Here is a 14426-nt window from a genome sequence, read left to right on the forward strand (position 1 = left end):
TCCAGCATGGAACACATAGCCAGATTCACCATTCAATGCGGGGAGTTAGCCAACTTGGAGAACTTCGACAATCTAAAGTTGCGGCTATTCCCAAATTCCCTCACTGGAACCGCATTCGCTTGGTATGCCTCACTCCCCAGAAATTCCGTGATGAGTTGGCAAGAAATGGAAAGACAATTCCACATTCAATTCTGCAGAACAGAACCAGAAGTGTGCATTGCCGACTTATCGAGAGTCACTCAAAAGAAAGGAGAGTCTGTGGAATATTTTATCGACATGTTCAAAAAGATGAAGAATAGATGCAAGGTGTTCTTACCGGAGACAGAGTTCGTGAAAATGGCACAAAAAGGGCTGGATTTTGAACTAAGGAAGAAATTCCAGGGAATGGAGTTCAGGGATTTCTTCGAGCTAGCCGCCAAAGTGGCTGAATACGAAGAACTCTTGCGGGAAGAGTCGTACAAGAAGAAAACTACTATGGGGTCTTATTATCAGGAGGTGGAAGAGGTGGCATTGGCAGAGATGCAATCGGCCGGGTCTTGCACAGTTCCGCTGCTGAAAAAGAAGCCAACAGAGAAGAACAACTCCCAACTCCCCAAAGACATGCAGTATACATTCGATGTATCAAAGACCGAAGAAGTTTTCGACTTCTTGGTGAAAGAAAAGTTCATCACATTCCCGCCTGATCACAAGATGCCACCTACAGAAGAGCTGAAGGGACGAGAGTATTGTAAATACCACAACTCCTATAATCATGCCACCAAATCTTGTTGGGCGTTCAAGAACATTTTGCAAGATAGAATTAACAAGGGAGTTGTGAAATTCCCCAACAAACAAGAGTCTATGGCGGTGGATGATGATCCTTTTCCCCCGGTAGCTTTGGTTAATGTGAATGTGACAGATTTGAGGGATCTTCTCAATGAGAAAAGAAGCCGATCCTTTGCAGTGAAAGACCGGGTAATCAAGAAATACTGGATTCCAAAGGGTCAAATGTTTGAAGCACCTGGAAGGCATAGTGTCGATCGAATGCGCACAATTCAACCACGTTTCCCCAGAAATGTTGGTGAATCCGCGGCCTTTAGGCCGAGGAATCAACATTTCCTTGAAAGACCAGTGGTGGAGAAACAACGATTTAGAGGGGAGTCATCTTGCAATCATAGTCAAAGGTATTCGGACAAGAGAAATGCATATGCATTTGAGTCACGAAATGTGGAAACTAGAAAATTATCAGCTGATCAAGGCAGAGAACGGCGTTCATACGAAATCACAAAAGGAAAAATGATTGAGAACAGTGGAGTAAAGCCGAGATACGTTCTTCCAGCCAGAGGGGAGTTCAGTGAGTCTTGGAGGGTGGCCCAACACAAAAAGTTCCCTAGGCCACCGACTAGGACACAAAAGAGACGACTTTTGAGAGAAAGAGCGGTGGCAAGAAGAGAGGAGTCCGCTAAGTTGAAAAATGAATCCACAATTGATGTTCCAGTTTCCAGGGAGCCAGTGGGGAGTAAGTCCAAGTTTGGAAGATCCGCTACTGAGGATAAGTTTGTTGAAGATGACGATGATTTGTTAAGCGAAGAAGATGATCAAGCAAGAAAAACAATCAATTTTTGTATTGGAGAATTTCACATCACTGTGGATTGTGCCACAGCAGTGGTGATACTACCCGAGAGGTTTAAAATGATGGAAGAAGCGAGTGGGGAGTTGATGCCCCAAGGATCAGTGCAAAAGAAAGAGCATGCAAATAAACTCCCTGAAGGGAGTCCAAGAGTGATTATCAAGGAAGATCACCCGAATAAGCCTAAACAAGTAATACTTGAAAAGCCTACACCGGCCATGACCAAGCACATAAGGCCGTTGTACATCAAAGCCCACTTGAATGGGAAGCCAGTGTCTAGAGTGTTGATAGACAATGGCTCAGCGGTAAACGTTCTCCCAGTAAGAATGTTGAAAAGTCTGGGCAAAAATGAGGAAAACTTGATTCCTTCAGAAGTTTCGGTTGCTGCATTTACAGGCGAAACTACCAAGACCATTGGGGTACTCCCCGCTGATGTTACTGTGGGGAGTATGTCATCTTTATGTGCATTCTTCGTGGTAAACTCCTCCGCCAACTTCCAAGCGTTGTTAGGCAGAGATTGGATACATGCAAACCAGTGCATACCATCCTCAATGCACCAGCTGTTGTTATTTTGGAAAGGGGATGACGTGGAGGTCGTGGAAGCGGATGGACAACCGTTCCAAACAAGTGCAAGTGCAGTAGAAGCCAGATATTACAATGGGGATTTTGGGCCCATCAAAATCCGTAGCAATAGCAAGAAAGAAAATCCACTGTACATGCAAACACCAACTACAAGCTCGGTGTTGGAAAGAATCCTCAAACCTACTGTTATCGTGCCGTCTAGGCCGATAATTCAGCCACTGATTGAGGAGATTGATGATTGATTCGAACCAAAAAGAAAAGGAGATAGCTGCAACCTCTATATGGAAGGCACATGTGCAGCAAGTACTGGACAAACTAAGGGAAGAGGAAGCATGGGACACTTATGGAACTGAAGTTGTCCAAGAAGAAGAATACGAAGATGATGAGCTTCAAGTCGATGAGTTGTTGATGGCGCCATCTCAAATGGAAGATGGCCAACACGAAGTTCAAGACCCATTGGAAGAGATTAACTTGGGGGAGCTTGAGAATCCAAAAGTGGTATATGTGAGTAAGCTACTGGAAGAGCAGTTGAAGCAAGACTTGATCAGCATGTTGAAGGAATACAAAGATTGTTTTGCATGGAGTTATGATGACATGCCAGGGTTGGACCGAAAATTGGTCGAACACCGACTTCCACTCAAAGGAGGTTTCAAACCATTTCAACAGCCATCTCGTCGCATGTCAAAAGAAGTTGAATTGAAAGTGAAAGAGGAAGTTGAGAAATTGTTAAAGGCCAAGTTTATAAAGCCAATCCGATACACCGAATGGCTTTCAAACATTGTGCCAGTAATGAAAAAGAATGGCAAGGTCAGAATATGCATCGACTTCCGAGACTTGAACTGTGCAACTCCCAAGGATGTGTATGTAATGCCGATACCTGATATGTTGATTGATTCAGTGGCTAGACATGAGCTGTTATCTTTCATGGATGGGTTCTCTGGCTACAACCAAATCAAAATAGCAGAAAGTGACACTCACAAAACTGCATTCAGATGCCCAGGAGCTGTTGGTACGTTTGAATGGATTGTTATGCCATTCGGGCTAAAGAACGCAGGGGCCACGTACCAAAGAGCTATGAACTCGATCTTTCATGACATGATAGGGCATCACATTGAAGTATATATAGATGATATCGTTGTGAAGTCCAAACAAGCTGCTGATCACATTGAACACTCGAGGAAAAGCTTCCAAAGAATGAGGCAACATGAGTTGAAGTTAAATCCAATGAAATGTGCTTTTGGTGTGAAAGCAGGAAACTTTCTGGGATTTCTTGTACATCAGAGGGGAGTTGAAGTGGATAAGAACAAAGCAAAAGCTATTATGGAAGCAAATCCACCTAGAAACAAGAAAGAGTTGCAACGCTTCCTTGGGCAAGTGAATTACTTGAGGCGTTTTATTTCTAACCTTGCAGGGAAGACAAAGGAGTTTTCACAGCTGTTGAAGCTCAAAGACAGCGGGGAGTTCAAATGGGAAGAGTCGCATCAGAGGGCTTTTGATGTGATCAAAAGATATTTATCTAATCCACCTGTGCTTATGCCTCCCAGGTATGGAATGCCCCTTAAATTATACATCTCTGCTGCTCATGAATCAATTGGGTGTCTACTAGTTCAAAATAATCATGAAGGAAATGAACAAGCCATCTATTATTTGAGTAGATTCCTTACTCCAGTAGAGGTGAAATACTCTGTGATTGAAAAGCTATGCTTAACACTGTATTATGCATGTACTAAGTTAAGACATTATTTGATTCAATCAAGAGTGTTTGTGGTGGCTAAAACCGATTTGATTAAATACATGCTTAATAGACCCATCCTCTCTGGGAGAATTGGCAAATGGTCTTTAGCATTGACCGAGTTTACATTGACATATTATCCCCAAAAATCAGTAAAAGGCCAAGCTATCGCCGATTTTTTAGCTGATCACCCTTCACTTGATGAGTTTATTGGAGAACAAGTTGGGTTTCCAGTTTGTGGAGTTGGAGTCCAACCCTGGGAGTTGAAGTTCGATGGATCAAGCACAGAAACAGCAGCTGGAGCTGGTATTGTGATCACCTCCCCAAGAGGTGTGAAAACCGCTCTATCCTTTAATTTGGATTTCCCATGCACCAACATTCAAGCAGAATACGAAGCACTGGTCATTGGATTGGAAATTCTGAAAGATCTAGGGGCAAGAGAATTATTGATATCAGGGGATTCTCAGCTGGTACTCAAACAGCTGTCAGGGGAGTTCAAATGCACAAGTTTGTCCTTGGCACCTTACTATACCGCCGCATCCCAACTTCTAGATGATTTCGAGGAAGTGTCATTAGTCCACGTCCCAAGACAAGAAAATTGGGAGGCAGACGAGTTGGCACAGGTTGCTTCGGGATTGAATATGTCTCCAGAACTCACTCACAGACTAGTGTTGATTCAGAAGAAAAACCACCCTTCAATTCAGCAAAGAGGGATTCAGGTAGACACGCTCAACTTGGATGTAAACATAGCTGGGGACTAGAGGGATGACATGAAAATGGTGCTAGAATCAACCGGGAAAGATATTCCACATGGTTTAAAAATGAGAGCTCTTAATTACGTTTTAGTGGAGGGTGATTTGTACAGGAAAGGGTTAGATGGTCTACTCCTCAGATGCATAGGCTTCCCAGAGGCTTTGGAGATCATGAAGCAAGTCCATGAGGGAGTGTGTGGAGCCCATCAATCTGGAATAAAGATGAGATGGTTGATAAGGAGGTATGGCTACTATTGGCCATCCATCCTGAAAGATTGCATCAAATATGCTAGGGGATGCCAGCCATGTCAGAGACACGGGAACATCCAAAGAATTCCGGCGGATGAACTTCACAGCGTTGTAAAACCATGGCCATTCAAAGGCTGGGCCATGGACTTAATAGGGAAAATCTACCCCTCATCATCTAAAGGCCACTCGTTCATCCTTGTGGGTACAGATTTTTTCACCAAATGGGTAGAAGCGGTGCCTTTGAAGAAAGCGGAGCAAGGGGATGTCATTAACTTTGTGAGAGAGAATATTATTCATAGATTTGGAATTCCAGAGTCATTGACCACGGATCAGGGAACTATGTTCACAGGCTCAGATATGAGGGAGTTTGCAGAAGACTATGGAATTAAATTGATAAACTCATCCCCTCATTACCCACAGTCAAACGGGCAAGCCGAAGCGTCAAATAAAGTGTTGATAAAGATTCTACAAAAGATGATGGAAGAGAATCCTAGGGATTGGCCAAGGCTATTATCAGAAACTTTGTGGGCATACAGAACATCCAAGAGGACTGCCACTGGAGTGAGTCCTTTTTCCCTTACATTTGGCCATGATGCGGTGCTCCCATTAGAGATTATGGTGCCATCAATGCGAGTGGCAAAGCAAAATGAACTTTCCCTTGAGCATTATAATGAAGCAATGATCATGGAGCTAGAAGAACTAGATGAGTTGAGAATCCAAGCGTACAATGCTTTGCTGTTACAGAAACAGAAAGTGGCAAGGATCTACAACAAAAGAGTTAACAAGAAAAGTTTCCATGAAGGAGAGATAGTGTGGAAAACCATACTACCACTGGGAACAAAGGATAGGGAGCTGGGCAAATGGTCTCCCAATTGGGAGGGACCATTCAAGGTACATAAAGTGTTAGACGGAAATGCATATTGGCTATCAAGCATAGATGGCCATCCACACAAAAGATGCATAAACGGCAAGTATCTCAAGTCGTATTTTCCAAGTATGAGAGAAAAAGTAGGAAAATCTTGCGAGTGAAGCAAACACGAAGGCTAATATTCAGTGGAGAGTTGGCATTCTTCAGTGGGGAGTTGGCCTTCATGGCCACTTTTGTATATATTAAGTTCCTTATTTAAAGATGTCACGTGATGTAGGCCTTAGGGCCACTGAAATAAATATCTGTTTATGATTCAACAATAAAATTGATAAGAGAGAGTGGGACAGTAAGCCACTTTCATTCATCATTTTGAAGGCCATTTGTTTCACTAGGGAGTCGGCCTTATGACCACTTATTTCCAATGTTTTTATGGTATGAGAAATCATGGTAAAGTAGACCGTACCGCCATTATATGGATTGGTTGTTTGCATGTGCAGTGACAGACCATGGCCACTTAGAAGATGGCAGGAAAGAAATATACTGAGCGGGGAGTTGAGCTCACCGATCGGAAAAGCAAGTAATAAAGAAAGAACAGAAGAGAACAAGGGCGTTATACAAACCCCAAAAGGACTCAGAAGTTGACCTTGGCAGAAAAATAGGCTATCTAGCCATTTTGTATTGTTTTTCAGCTTCATGTTGCAAAATTGTATTTTAAGTAGGCCATAGGGCCACTAATGTAAACATTTGTGGGTTATGATTCAAAAATAAAGACGATCAATTCAAGTTGGCCAGGAGGCCACTTTTATCATATTGAATTCATTTTGTTTCAATAAGAGATTAGGGGAGGAAATAATCGCGAGCGGGGAGTTTTAAGCCAACTTATGGTTTTGATTGAAGCTATTGAAATGAGTTGGGTTAAGTGGATTAAGAATGAATAGAAACTCCTTCCCAACATCCAATCCACAACATCACATACAAACTCACCTTCATTCCACATTCATCATCCAACAACCACAACACCAAACCAAGAGTCAACAAATCAAAAGCGGAGTCACCGCATGCAAGAACAGTGAGTAAACGTGTATGTGGGAAAAAGGGTCTGACTGAAGTGCAAATGCATATACGTGTATGCGGGAAAAGGCGTCTGACTGAAGTGCAGATGCATATACGTGTATGCGGGAAAAGGGGTCTGACTGAAGTGCAGATGCATATACGTGTATGTGGGAAAAGGATCCGACTGAAGTGCAATGCATAATGTTTGGGGCGAGGGAATCGTCTTGAGTGAATGCAGCATGTAAGAGCACAGAAGATCACATAAGAGTTTTGAGAGGTACCTGTGTTTCAAAAAGTCCCAAATGATACCAAAGCTTAAATGTCGAATGCACTGGAGAAATGAGGCCAACCCATGGCCAATTCTCAATCTGGTATTACCTGTGAAGAGCGAACCACATATACAACAAGAAGCTACATACCTATTCTTTTCACCGCCTGTGGAAATGGCATCAGAGGTAAATGTAGAGCCAGTAGATGGGTCTGGATTAAAAATAAATGCACACATATATTATGCCAGACGTCGGTCTCTGCTGATGCACACAATATGGCCAAGCAATGATAACCCCAGCACACCCAAAAGACAAAGGCTAGTGTATGGCAAAGCAACGCTCAAATTCGTAACTCCCCCAAAAGTACCAAATAAAGGAGTAAAGAACGACAACTCAAACGGGCCGTACAAATAAGCACAATCATTTATCCTACCATTCTCGGAGAAGAATCAAGGCAAGACAAGACCTTTGTACAAGAATTCACGCTCAACCCTCGCACACCTCAAGACTTCGTCGTCTCAAGACGGGAAGAATGAAATGCAACTTCAACCAAGTCAATAAGTAATTATCAGGTAATTTTTGCTACTGAAATTTGCGCATAGATACGAATAGCGTGGCAACCAATTTTGCAGATAAACAAGGAGCCAAGAAATACGGAGTAAAATTCAAGAAAAGAAAAAGATTACCCATGGTAGTAGAGGGCGGGTAAAACTCGATTTGATTCCCGTGGACAACCCAGAAGCCGCGAGCGGTGAGGCAGAGGCGACGGCTGAAACAGAAAAGGTGCCCGCAGTGCTCGGTTCAGATGGACGCGCCGGTGAAGAACCTTGAACCATTGTTGAATCTTCAGGCAGCAACAGCGATGGCGGCAGGGAACGAGCGGAGGGAATTTGAGGGCACAAGAACTCGAATGCCCGAAGAGCAAGGAGCGGCGGTCCTCCACACCAGCGGTAAAAAGCAATCGGACAAAGAGGCAAGCAGATTCCAAGAGAGAGTGATTTCTGATGGCAGCAGGGAGCGAAGAAAAATAGCGCTGAGGGAAAGAGAGACAAGGCCGAAATGTTTGAATTTGTAGGAGGGAAAAAAGTCCAGCTATTAAATGGGCTTGGGTGAGCGGCCCACTACTACAAATCCAAGTCAAAGATAAATGATTATGGGCCGCTAAATGAGTCCGACCGGGCTACAAACAAGCATTTTGGCCCAATGGGCCAATGCTTGCGGGGGGCAATTGTTTGGGCTAAAATAATTAAATTATGAAGCCCACATTAAATTATGAAGCCCAATTAAATAATACAAGCCCATAGCTGATCAATTTTTATCAGTTCAAACTGATCGCAAGACGGTGAAAAGAGATGGAGATCGTGGGGGGAAAAAGTAGGAGAACGTGAATCATGGGCTCATGGGGGAGTGGAGAGAAACGGCACAGCACTGGGAAGAAAAAGACATCGGCAGGCACAGAAACAACTCTACACACACACAACTCAACTCTCTACACAGACAAATCTGAAAAAGCTCTCTACTAATCTTTCAAATTTTCAAGCAATAGTTTTCATGTTTTTCAGTATATTTATAGCATTCTACGTGCTCTCGTTTTTAGATTTCAACAACTCAATTTATTATATTTTTCATGTTTGATGAATTCCTACAGCTTTTGTAAATTCAAAGTCATGTCAGGGATTTATTTCCACCACTTTCCAATATTTTTTCTTCATTTTGACGTTATAGTTGTTTTAGGAGATTAGAACCGACGGTCAAATTTAGAATCCATAATCGTCAAGTTTTTAGAAGTTAGATTTTTATCATTTTCACGCAAATTGGTGCACTTCGCACCTGACACGCCCGCAAATACCAAATATTGTGCAAACACTGAAGTATCCAAATCATATTATATTAGTTATTACAATTTTTTATTTATTATTAAAATATCCTTCCCACATGTTACGTGTAAATGTTACTAAAACATTTAATTCCATTGCCATTCATCTGCAATTTTTAGAAAATTATAATGTCAAAAATGTGTTCAACCATTGGTAATAACTAAGACATGTAGAGAAGATGCCGGAGAGTCACATAATTAAGGAGATGTAAGTGAATATACATTTTTTTTGTATGAAAAACATAAAAGACTCAAGAATGAGCAATTATAGGAAATTGAATGGCAATGTTTGAAACAAAATGTGCAAAAGTGGCATTGTTCAAGGGAGATGTGTGATTGGAAAGAAAAGACCATTTTATAGCCAATCAAACACATCTTTTTGCCCCTATAAAAAGGCTTTGCTTCATAGAACAAATGCAATACCGAACAAGCTCTGCTTGAAGAAGGTGGGTACCCTCCTTCTTCCACTTTTCCTTTTGAAAAAACACAAAATAAATAGAAAGGTCAAGAAGCAAAGCCATGGGGTCGAAAATGATCTTTGTGGCAATGTTGCTCTGCCTCTCCCTCGGGGTTATGGCTGAAGATCCTTACCTCTTCTTCGAGTGGCACGTATCGTATGGCACCGTCGCCCCTCTAGGCGTCCCCCAACAAGGGATTCTAATCAATGGTCAGTTCCCGGGACCTGTGATCAACTGCACATCCAACAACAACATTGTCGTCAATGTGTTCAATGAGTTGGATGAGCCGCTTCTCCTCTCATGGACCGGCGTCCAGCAGAGGAAAAACTCGTGGCAAGACGGCACCCCTGGCACGATGTGCCCCATCATGCCTGGCACAAACTACACGTACAAGTTCCAGGTCAAGGACCAGATCGGCACCTACTACTACTTCCCAACCACCGGCCTGCAGAGAGCTGCTGGTGGCATTGGCATGTTGAAGATCCACAGCCGGGAACTCATCCCGGTGCCTTTCGACTGGCCTGCTGATGAGTACCCTGTACTCCTTGGAGACTGGTATAACAAGGGTCACAAGACACTGAAGGCGCTCCTGGATAGCGGGCGATCTATTGGTAGGCCCGCTGGCGTAGTGATCAATGGGAAATCCGGCAAGGTCGGCGACAAGGTGGAGCAACCACTCTTCACCATGGAGGCTGGAAAGACTTATAGGTACAGAGTGTGCAATGTCGGGTTGAGGAACTCCATCAATCTCAGGATCCAAGGCCACACTTTAAAATTGGTTGAAATGGAAGGATCTCACACTGTCCAAAACGTGTATGATTCACTCGACATCCATGTTGGGCAATGCATGTCCGTTTTGGTGACTGCAAACCAAGCCCCCAAGGACTACTACTTGGTGGCATCGAGCCGATTCGCCAGACGCCCCGACGTGTCAGTCGCCGTCATCCGCTACACCAACAGCAACACCCCCGCATCCCCCCTGCTCCCACCACCACCACCCGAGAACTCCGCCGGCATCGCATGGTCCATCAACCAGTTCCGCTCTTTCAGGTGGAACCTCACCGCCAGCGCAGCCCGACCCAACCCACAAGGCTCATACCACTATGGAAAGATCAACATCACCCGCACAATCAAGATCGCCAACACAAGGTCAGTGGTGAACGGCAAGCTCCGTTTTGGCATCAACGGCGTCTCCCACGTGGATCCCGCAACCCCGCTAAAGCTCTCCGAGTACTTCGGCCTCTCCGAGAAGGAATTCCAGTACAATCTCGTGAAAGACGAGCCCATATCCGGATCAAACGCCGTGGTCGCCCCCAGCGTAGTTAACGCCACTTTCAGGAACTTCGTCGAGATCATCTTCGAGAACCACGAGAAAACAATTCAGACATGGCACTTAGACGGATATTCGTTCTTCGCAGTGGCCATCGAGCCCGGGAGATGGAGCCCCGACAAGAGAAAGAACTACAATCTAGTTGATGGAGTGAGCAGGCACAACATTCAAGTGTATCCCAATTCTTGGGCCGCCATAATGACCACCCTGGACAACGCCGGAATGTGGAACTTGCGGTCGGAGATGTGGGAGAGGACTTACTTGGGACAACAGCTGTACTTCAGCGTGTTGTCTCCGGCGCGTTCGTTGAGGGACGAGTACAATATTCCGGAGGCACAGCAACTTTGTGGTATTGTCAAGGGCTTGCCAAAGCCTGCTCTCTACGCAGGAGCTTGATTTCATTATTTGTAGTTTAATTTAATAATTGCTTCATTATTTTTGTTAAATTTTCGAGCAAATAATGTATCTTGACAAGGTTTTTTTTAATTCATTTTATGAATAATAATCATAATGTTATTATATATAGATATATGTGTATGAATTATATTGAAATTAAATATACAAGTCAAGATTCAAAGATTTGTTTAATTACTGATTTATACTATAAATAATAATCAAATTTGGCATTAATTAGATGCAATTTTTTTTTTTTTTGTGTGAGTGTGTTTATACATGTAATGTTCTAAACAATTTAAATAAGAAATCGTTAATTTGAACTCAAGTATTGAAATTAAATGTTTTTATGGAATTTGAAAAAAATTTAACAAACATTTATGAATAACATAAGAAAATCTAAAATATTAATAATTAATGATTAGCGTAATACAAAGATTTGCTGTCATATAATATATATATATATATATATATATATATATATATATATATGTATGTATATGTATATATATATATATGTATGTATATGTATATACCATAGAAATTATGGTATAAACATGTGAATTTGAGTACAAGATGTGTATGTAAATTGTGATTTTTAGTATGAATTATATTTTTTTTCCTACACTAATACTCGTTTACAAATTTGACTACGAAACATTTAGATTGAAAATTGATATACGATTACTAATCAAGTATCTCAAATCAAGTATATTTTTTAAGTATAAAATTATTTTTTAAATTTTTTAAGTATAAATATGAAAATTGATATACGATCACTAATCAAGTGACTCAAAGTGGATGGAATTCAGAAGAGTGGATAAAATGGTATTTAGGAAGAAAAAGATTCAAAACATGCAAGCAAAGGAAAGAAAAAGCTAATCAATTTGAGCCATGGAGCCCGACCAGTGCAGAATAAGGACCTAGGCAAACCTTTTTTTCCGAATTATTTAATTATCTTCCTCCCGCGGCGAAGGTGAGCATTACTGCTAGGGTGACGACTAATATCCATACTGCGCGCAGTGGTTTTTTACGGTTTTCAAAAGAAACATCTCATCGTAAAACCGTGGGCAGATTCAAATTTAGTATGGTTTATTCAAATTTCGTCGCTAAAACAAATTGTTTTTTTTTTTTGCAGGGGAGATTTGATAAATTTTGTAAGACTAATGATGATTTCCTCTCGTAACTTTGGCCAATTATTTGAATGAAGTGGGTAATCAAAATAAATCATATATATAGAATTTTCGATATCTTAAAAAAATTTATTATTAACTTTTCTTTTATATTTTATGAAAAAAATATAATAAGAAAATCACTTTTTTAGATGTATCGAACACTTAACATGTTAGCCAAAATAATGTAATCAATACAAAATATAGGAAACATATGTGATTATTTGCAAACCAAAATGATTAGAATATAAAACTAACCTTAGACACAATAGGTCTATTATCGAATTAAAATTTTAAAAAAATCAATAATAAATTAACCAGATTTCTCTTGGAGTTGATGAACTTCACACTTTAAATAGAGTTCATATGTTAAAATTGTTACACCAATATATAAACAAACAAAAAACTAACGAATAAAATATGTTAAAACATATAATAGAATAACACCATAAATATAATCCAACAAACTAATTTGTAAAAATAAAATAATGAAACAAACAAACGAGACCTATGACAAAGTACAGTTTTTGTTCAACATAATCATCATCTCCACGAGGTGCTCGATGATCAATACAAACATCTGTTTATCAAGATACAATGATTGAACCATTAATAAATTAAGCACCAATTTACTATTCCGACGAACTAAAATCATACATTTACTTTATCAAAAAAAACTCAACGGATGCCAAATAAAAGCTAGCAATATAAAATGCAAGAGAATGTTCGAGTGAAATCTTGAGTATGTGTGTGTGGATTGAGAAAATGGACACACTGATTTATAGACTCAAAAAAACAAACAAAAAGTCACTCAAGAATGTAGAGAGCCAAAAGTCCACATTAACTCAAGAATGTTGAAAGCTAAAATACACTCCCACATTATACAAATTTTCATTCAAACTTTAATTTGAATTTCATTTTTCAACAACTCATGATATTAATGAAAACTGATACAAAATATTGTTGATAAAGTTGTACCGTTGAACCCTGCATAGGTTAAGTAGATGTACCTTTTGATTTTCTTTTGTGAAAATATATTTGTTTTACTAGTTGATTGATAGACATGATGTCCTTGAACTGTTCTGCGACTTATATAAATTAAGATATATTTCACACATGACTTTTCTAATACAATTCAGTTATCATAATTGTGTTTGTTTTGGACATGAAAAAATGCTCAATTCTGTGAAAGGGTCTAGAATTGAGCCGCACAATTCTTTTAAAGATGCCGTACTTTTTCCTCACATAGGTGATTCATTGAACACATAAGAATCGTTAACGTTGTATATTTATCATCAACATTCATTGTTCCATCTTAAGAATGGACTAGAGATAACCCCTTAGCGATCCACCAAATTAGTGCAAGTGGGTGGTGTTTGGTTTTCCCATTAACTTCAGTCTTGTTTGGTTTTTCATTCGTACCAATTTATTCAATAGGCTTAAGTCTCATTCTCCTTAATGATTTCACGACTAACTCTCTGTTAAACCAATTGGTTAGCAGATCCACTATATTATCATTTGACTTTACATATTCAACAACGATAACTCCGGTTGAGGGTAGTTGTCTAATGGTATTGTGTTTATGCCATATATGTCTAGACTTATCATTATACGTATTGGTTTCTGCTCTTCAAATCGCAGATTGTCTATCGCAATGTATATGTAGCGTCCCGAAAATCTGAAAGTCCACGTGAACCACGTGCAAATTATTAAATTTCTTTGGTATTTTATGAAATTCTCTTAATGCATTAAAATGCGTGTTTATTAATTTGTGTTTAATTATTTTATGCAAGATTTTTGCATGATAAGATTTATCACACGATTTATTTTTATAAATTAAAGCAAGGTGTTTTTAAGTCGATTTTTGCAAAAAAGGATCTTATTAGGTTTTTTTACCCGCATGATTTTATTTTTAACGGTACGCTAATTTTATCGGATCGGGTGACGTTTTGAGGTTTCGGCGTATATTTTCAAAATCTTTCCAACACAAAATATTTTTCGAGAGTACATTTGGATATAATGAGCCTACTTTTAAACTTGTTGGGCTTAAAACCCTTTCAAACCCTTAATTATCATATTAGAG

The 14426-nt window shown here is 40.3% G+C and overlaps 1 protein-coding gene across 1 annotated transcript; it reads left to right on the forward strand.

Annotated features, from left to right (window-relative positions):
* Window positions 1-9397: 9397 nt before the first annotated feature.
* LOC140820845 (L-ascorbate oxidase homolog) lies at window positions 9398-11299 on the forward strand. Its single transcript, XM_073181208.1, has one exon. The coding sequence runs from the start codon at window positions 9510-9512 to the stop codon at window positions 11172-11174; it is 1665 nt and encodes a 554-aa protein (XP_073037309.1). The 5' UTR covers window positions 9398-9509; the 3' UTR covers window positions 11175-11299.
* Window positions 11300-14426: the final 3127 nt, after the last annotated feature.

The sequence above is a fragment of the Primulina eburnea genome, unplaced genomic scaffold (assembly GCF_022965805.1).
Source record: "Primulina eburnea isolate SZY01 unplaced genomic scaffold, ASM2296580v1 ctg191_ERROPOS3500000, whole genome shotgun sequence".
NCBI lineage: Eukaryota > Viridiplantae > Streptophyta > Magnoliopsida > Lamiales > Gesneriaceae > Primulina > Primulina eburnea.

Excerpts from the sequence above, each read along its gene's own strand:
- LOC140820845 (XM_073181208.1), top strand. The coding sequence starts at position 9,510 with ATGGGGTCGAAAATGATCTTTGTGGCAATGTTGCTCTGCCTCTCCCTC.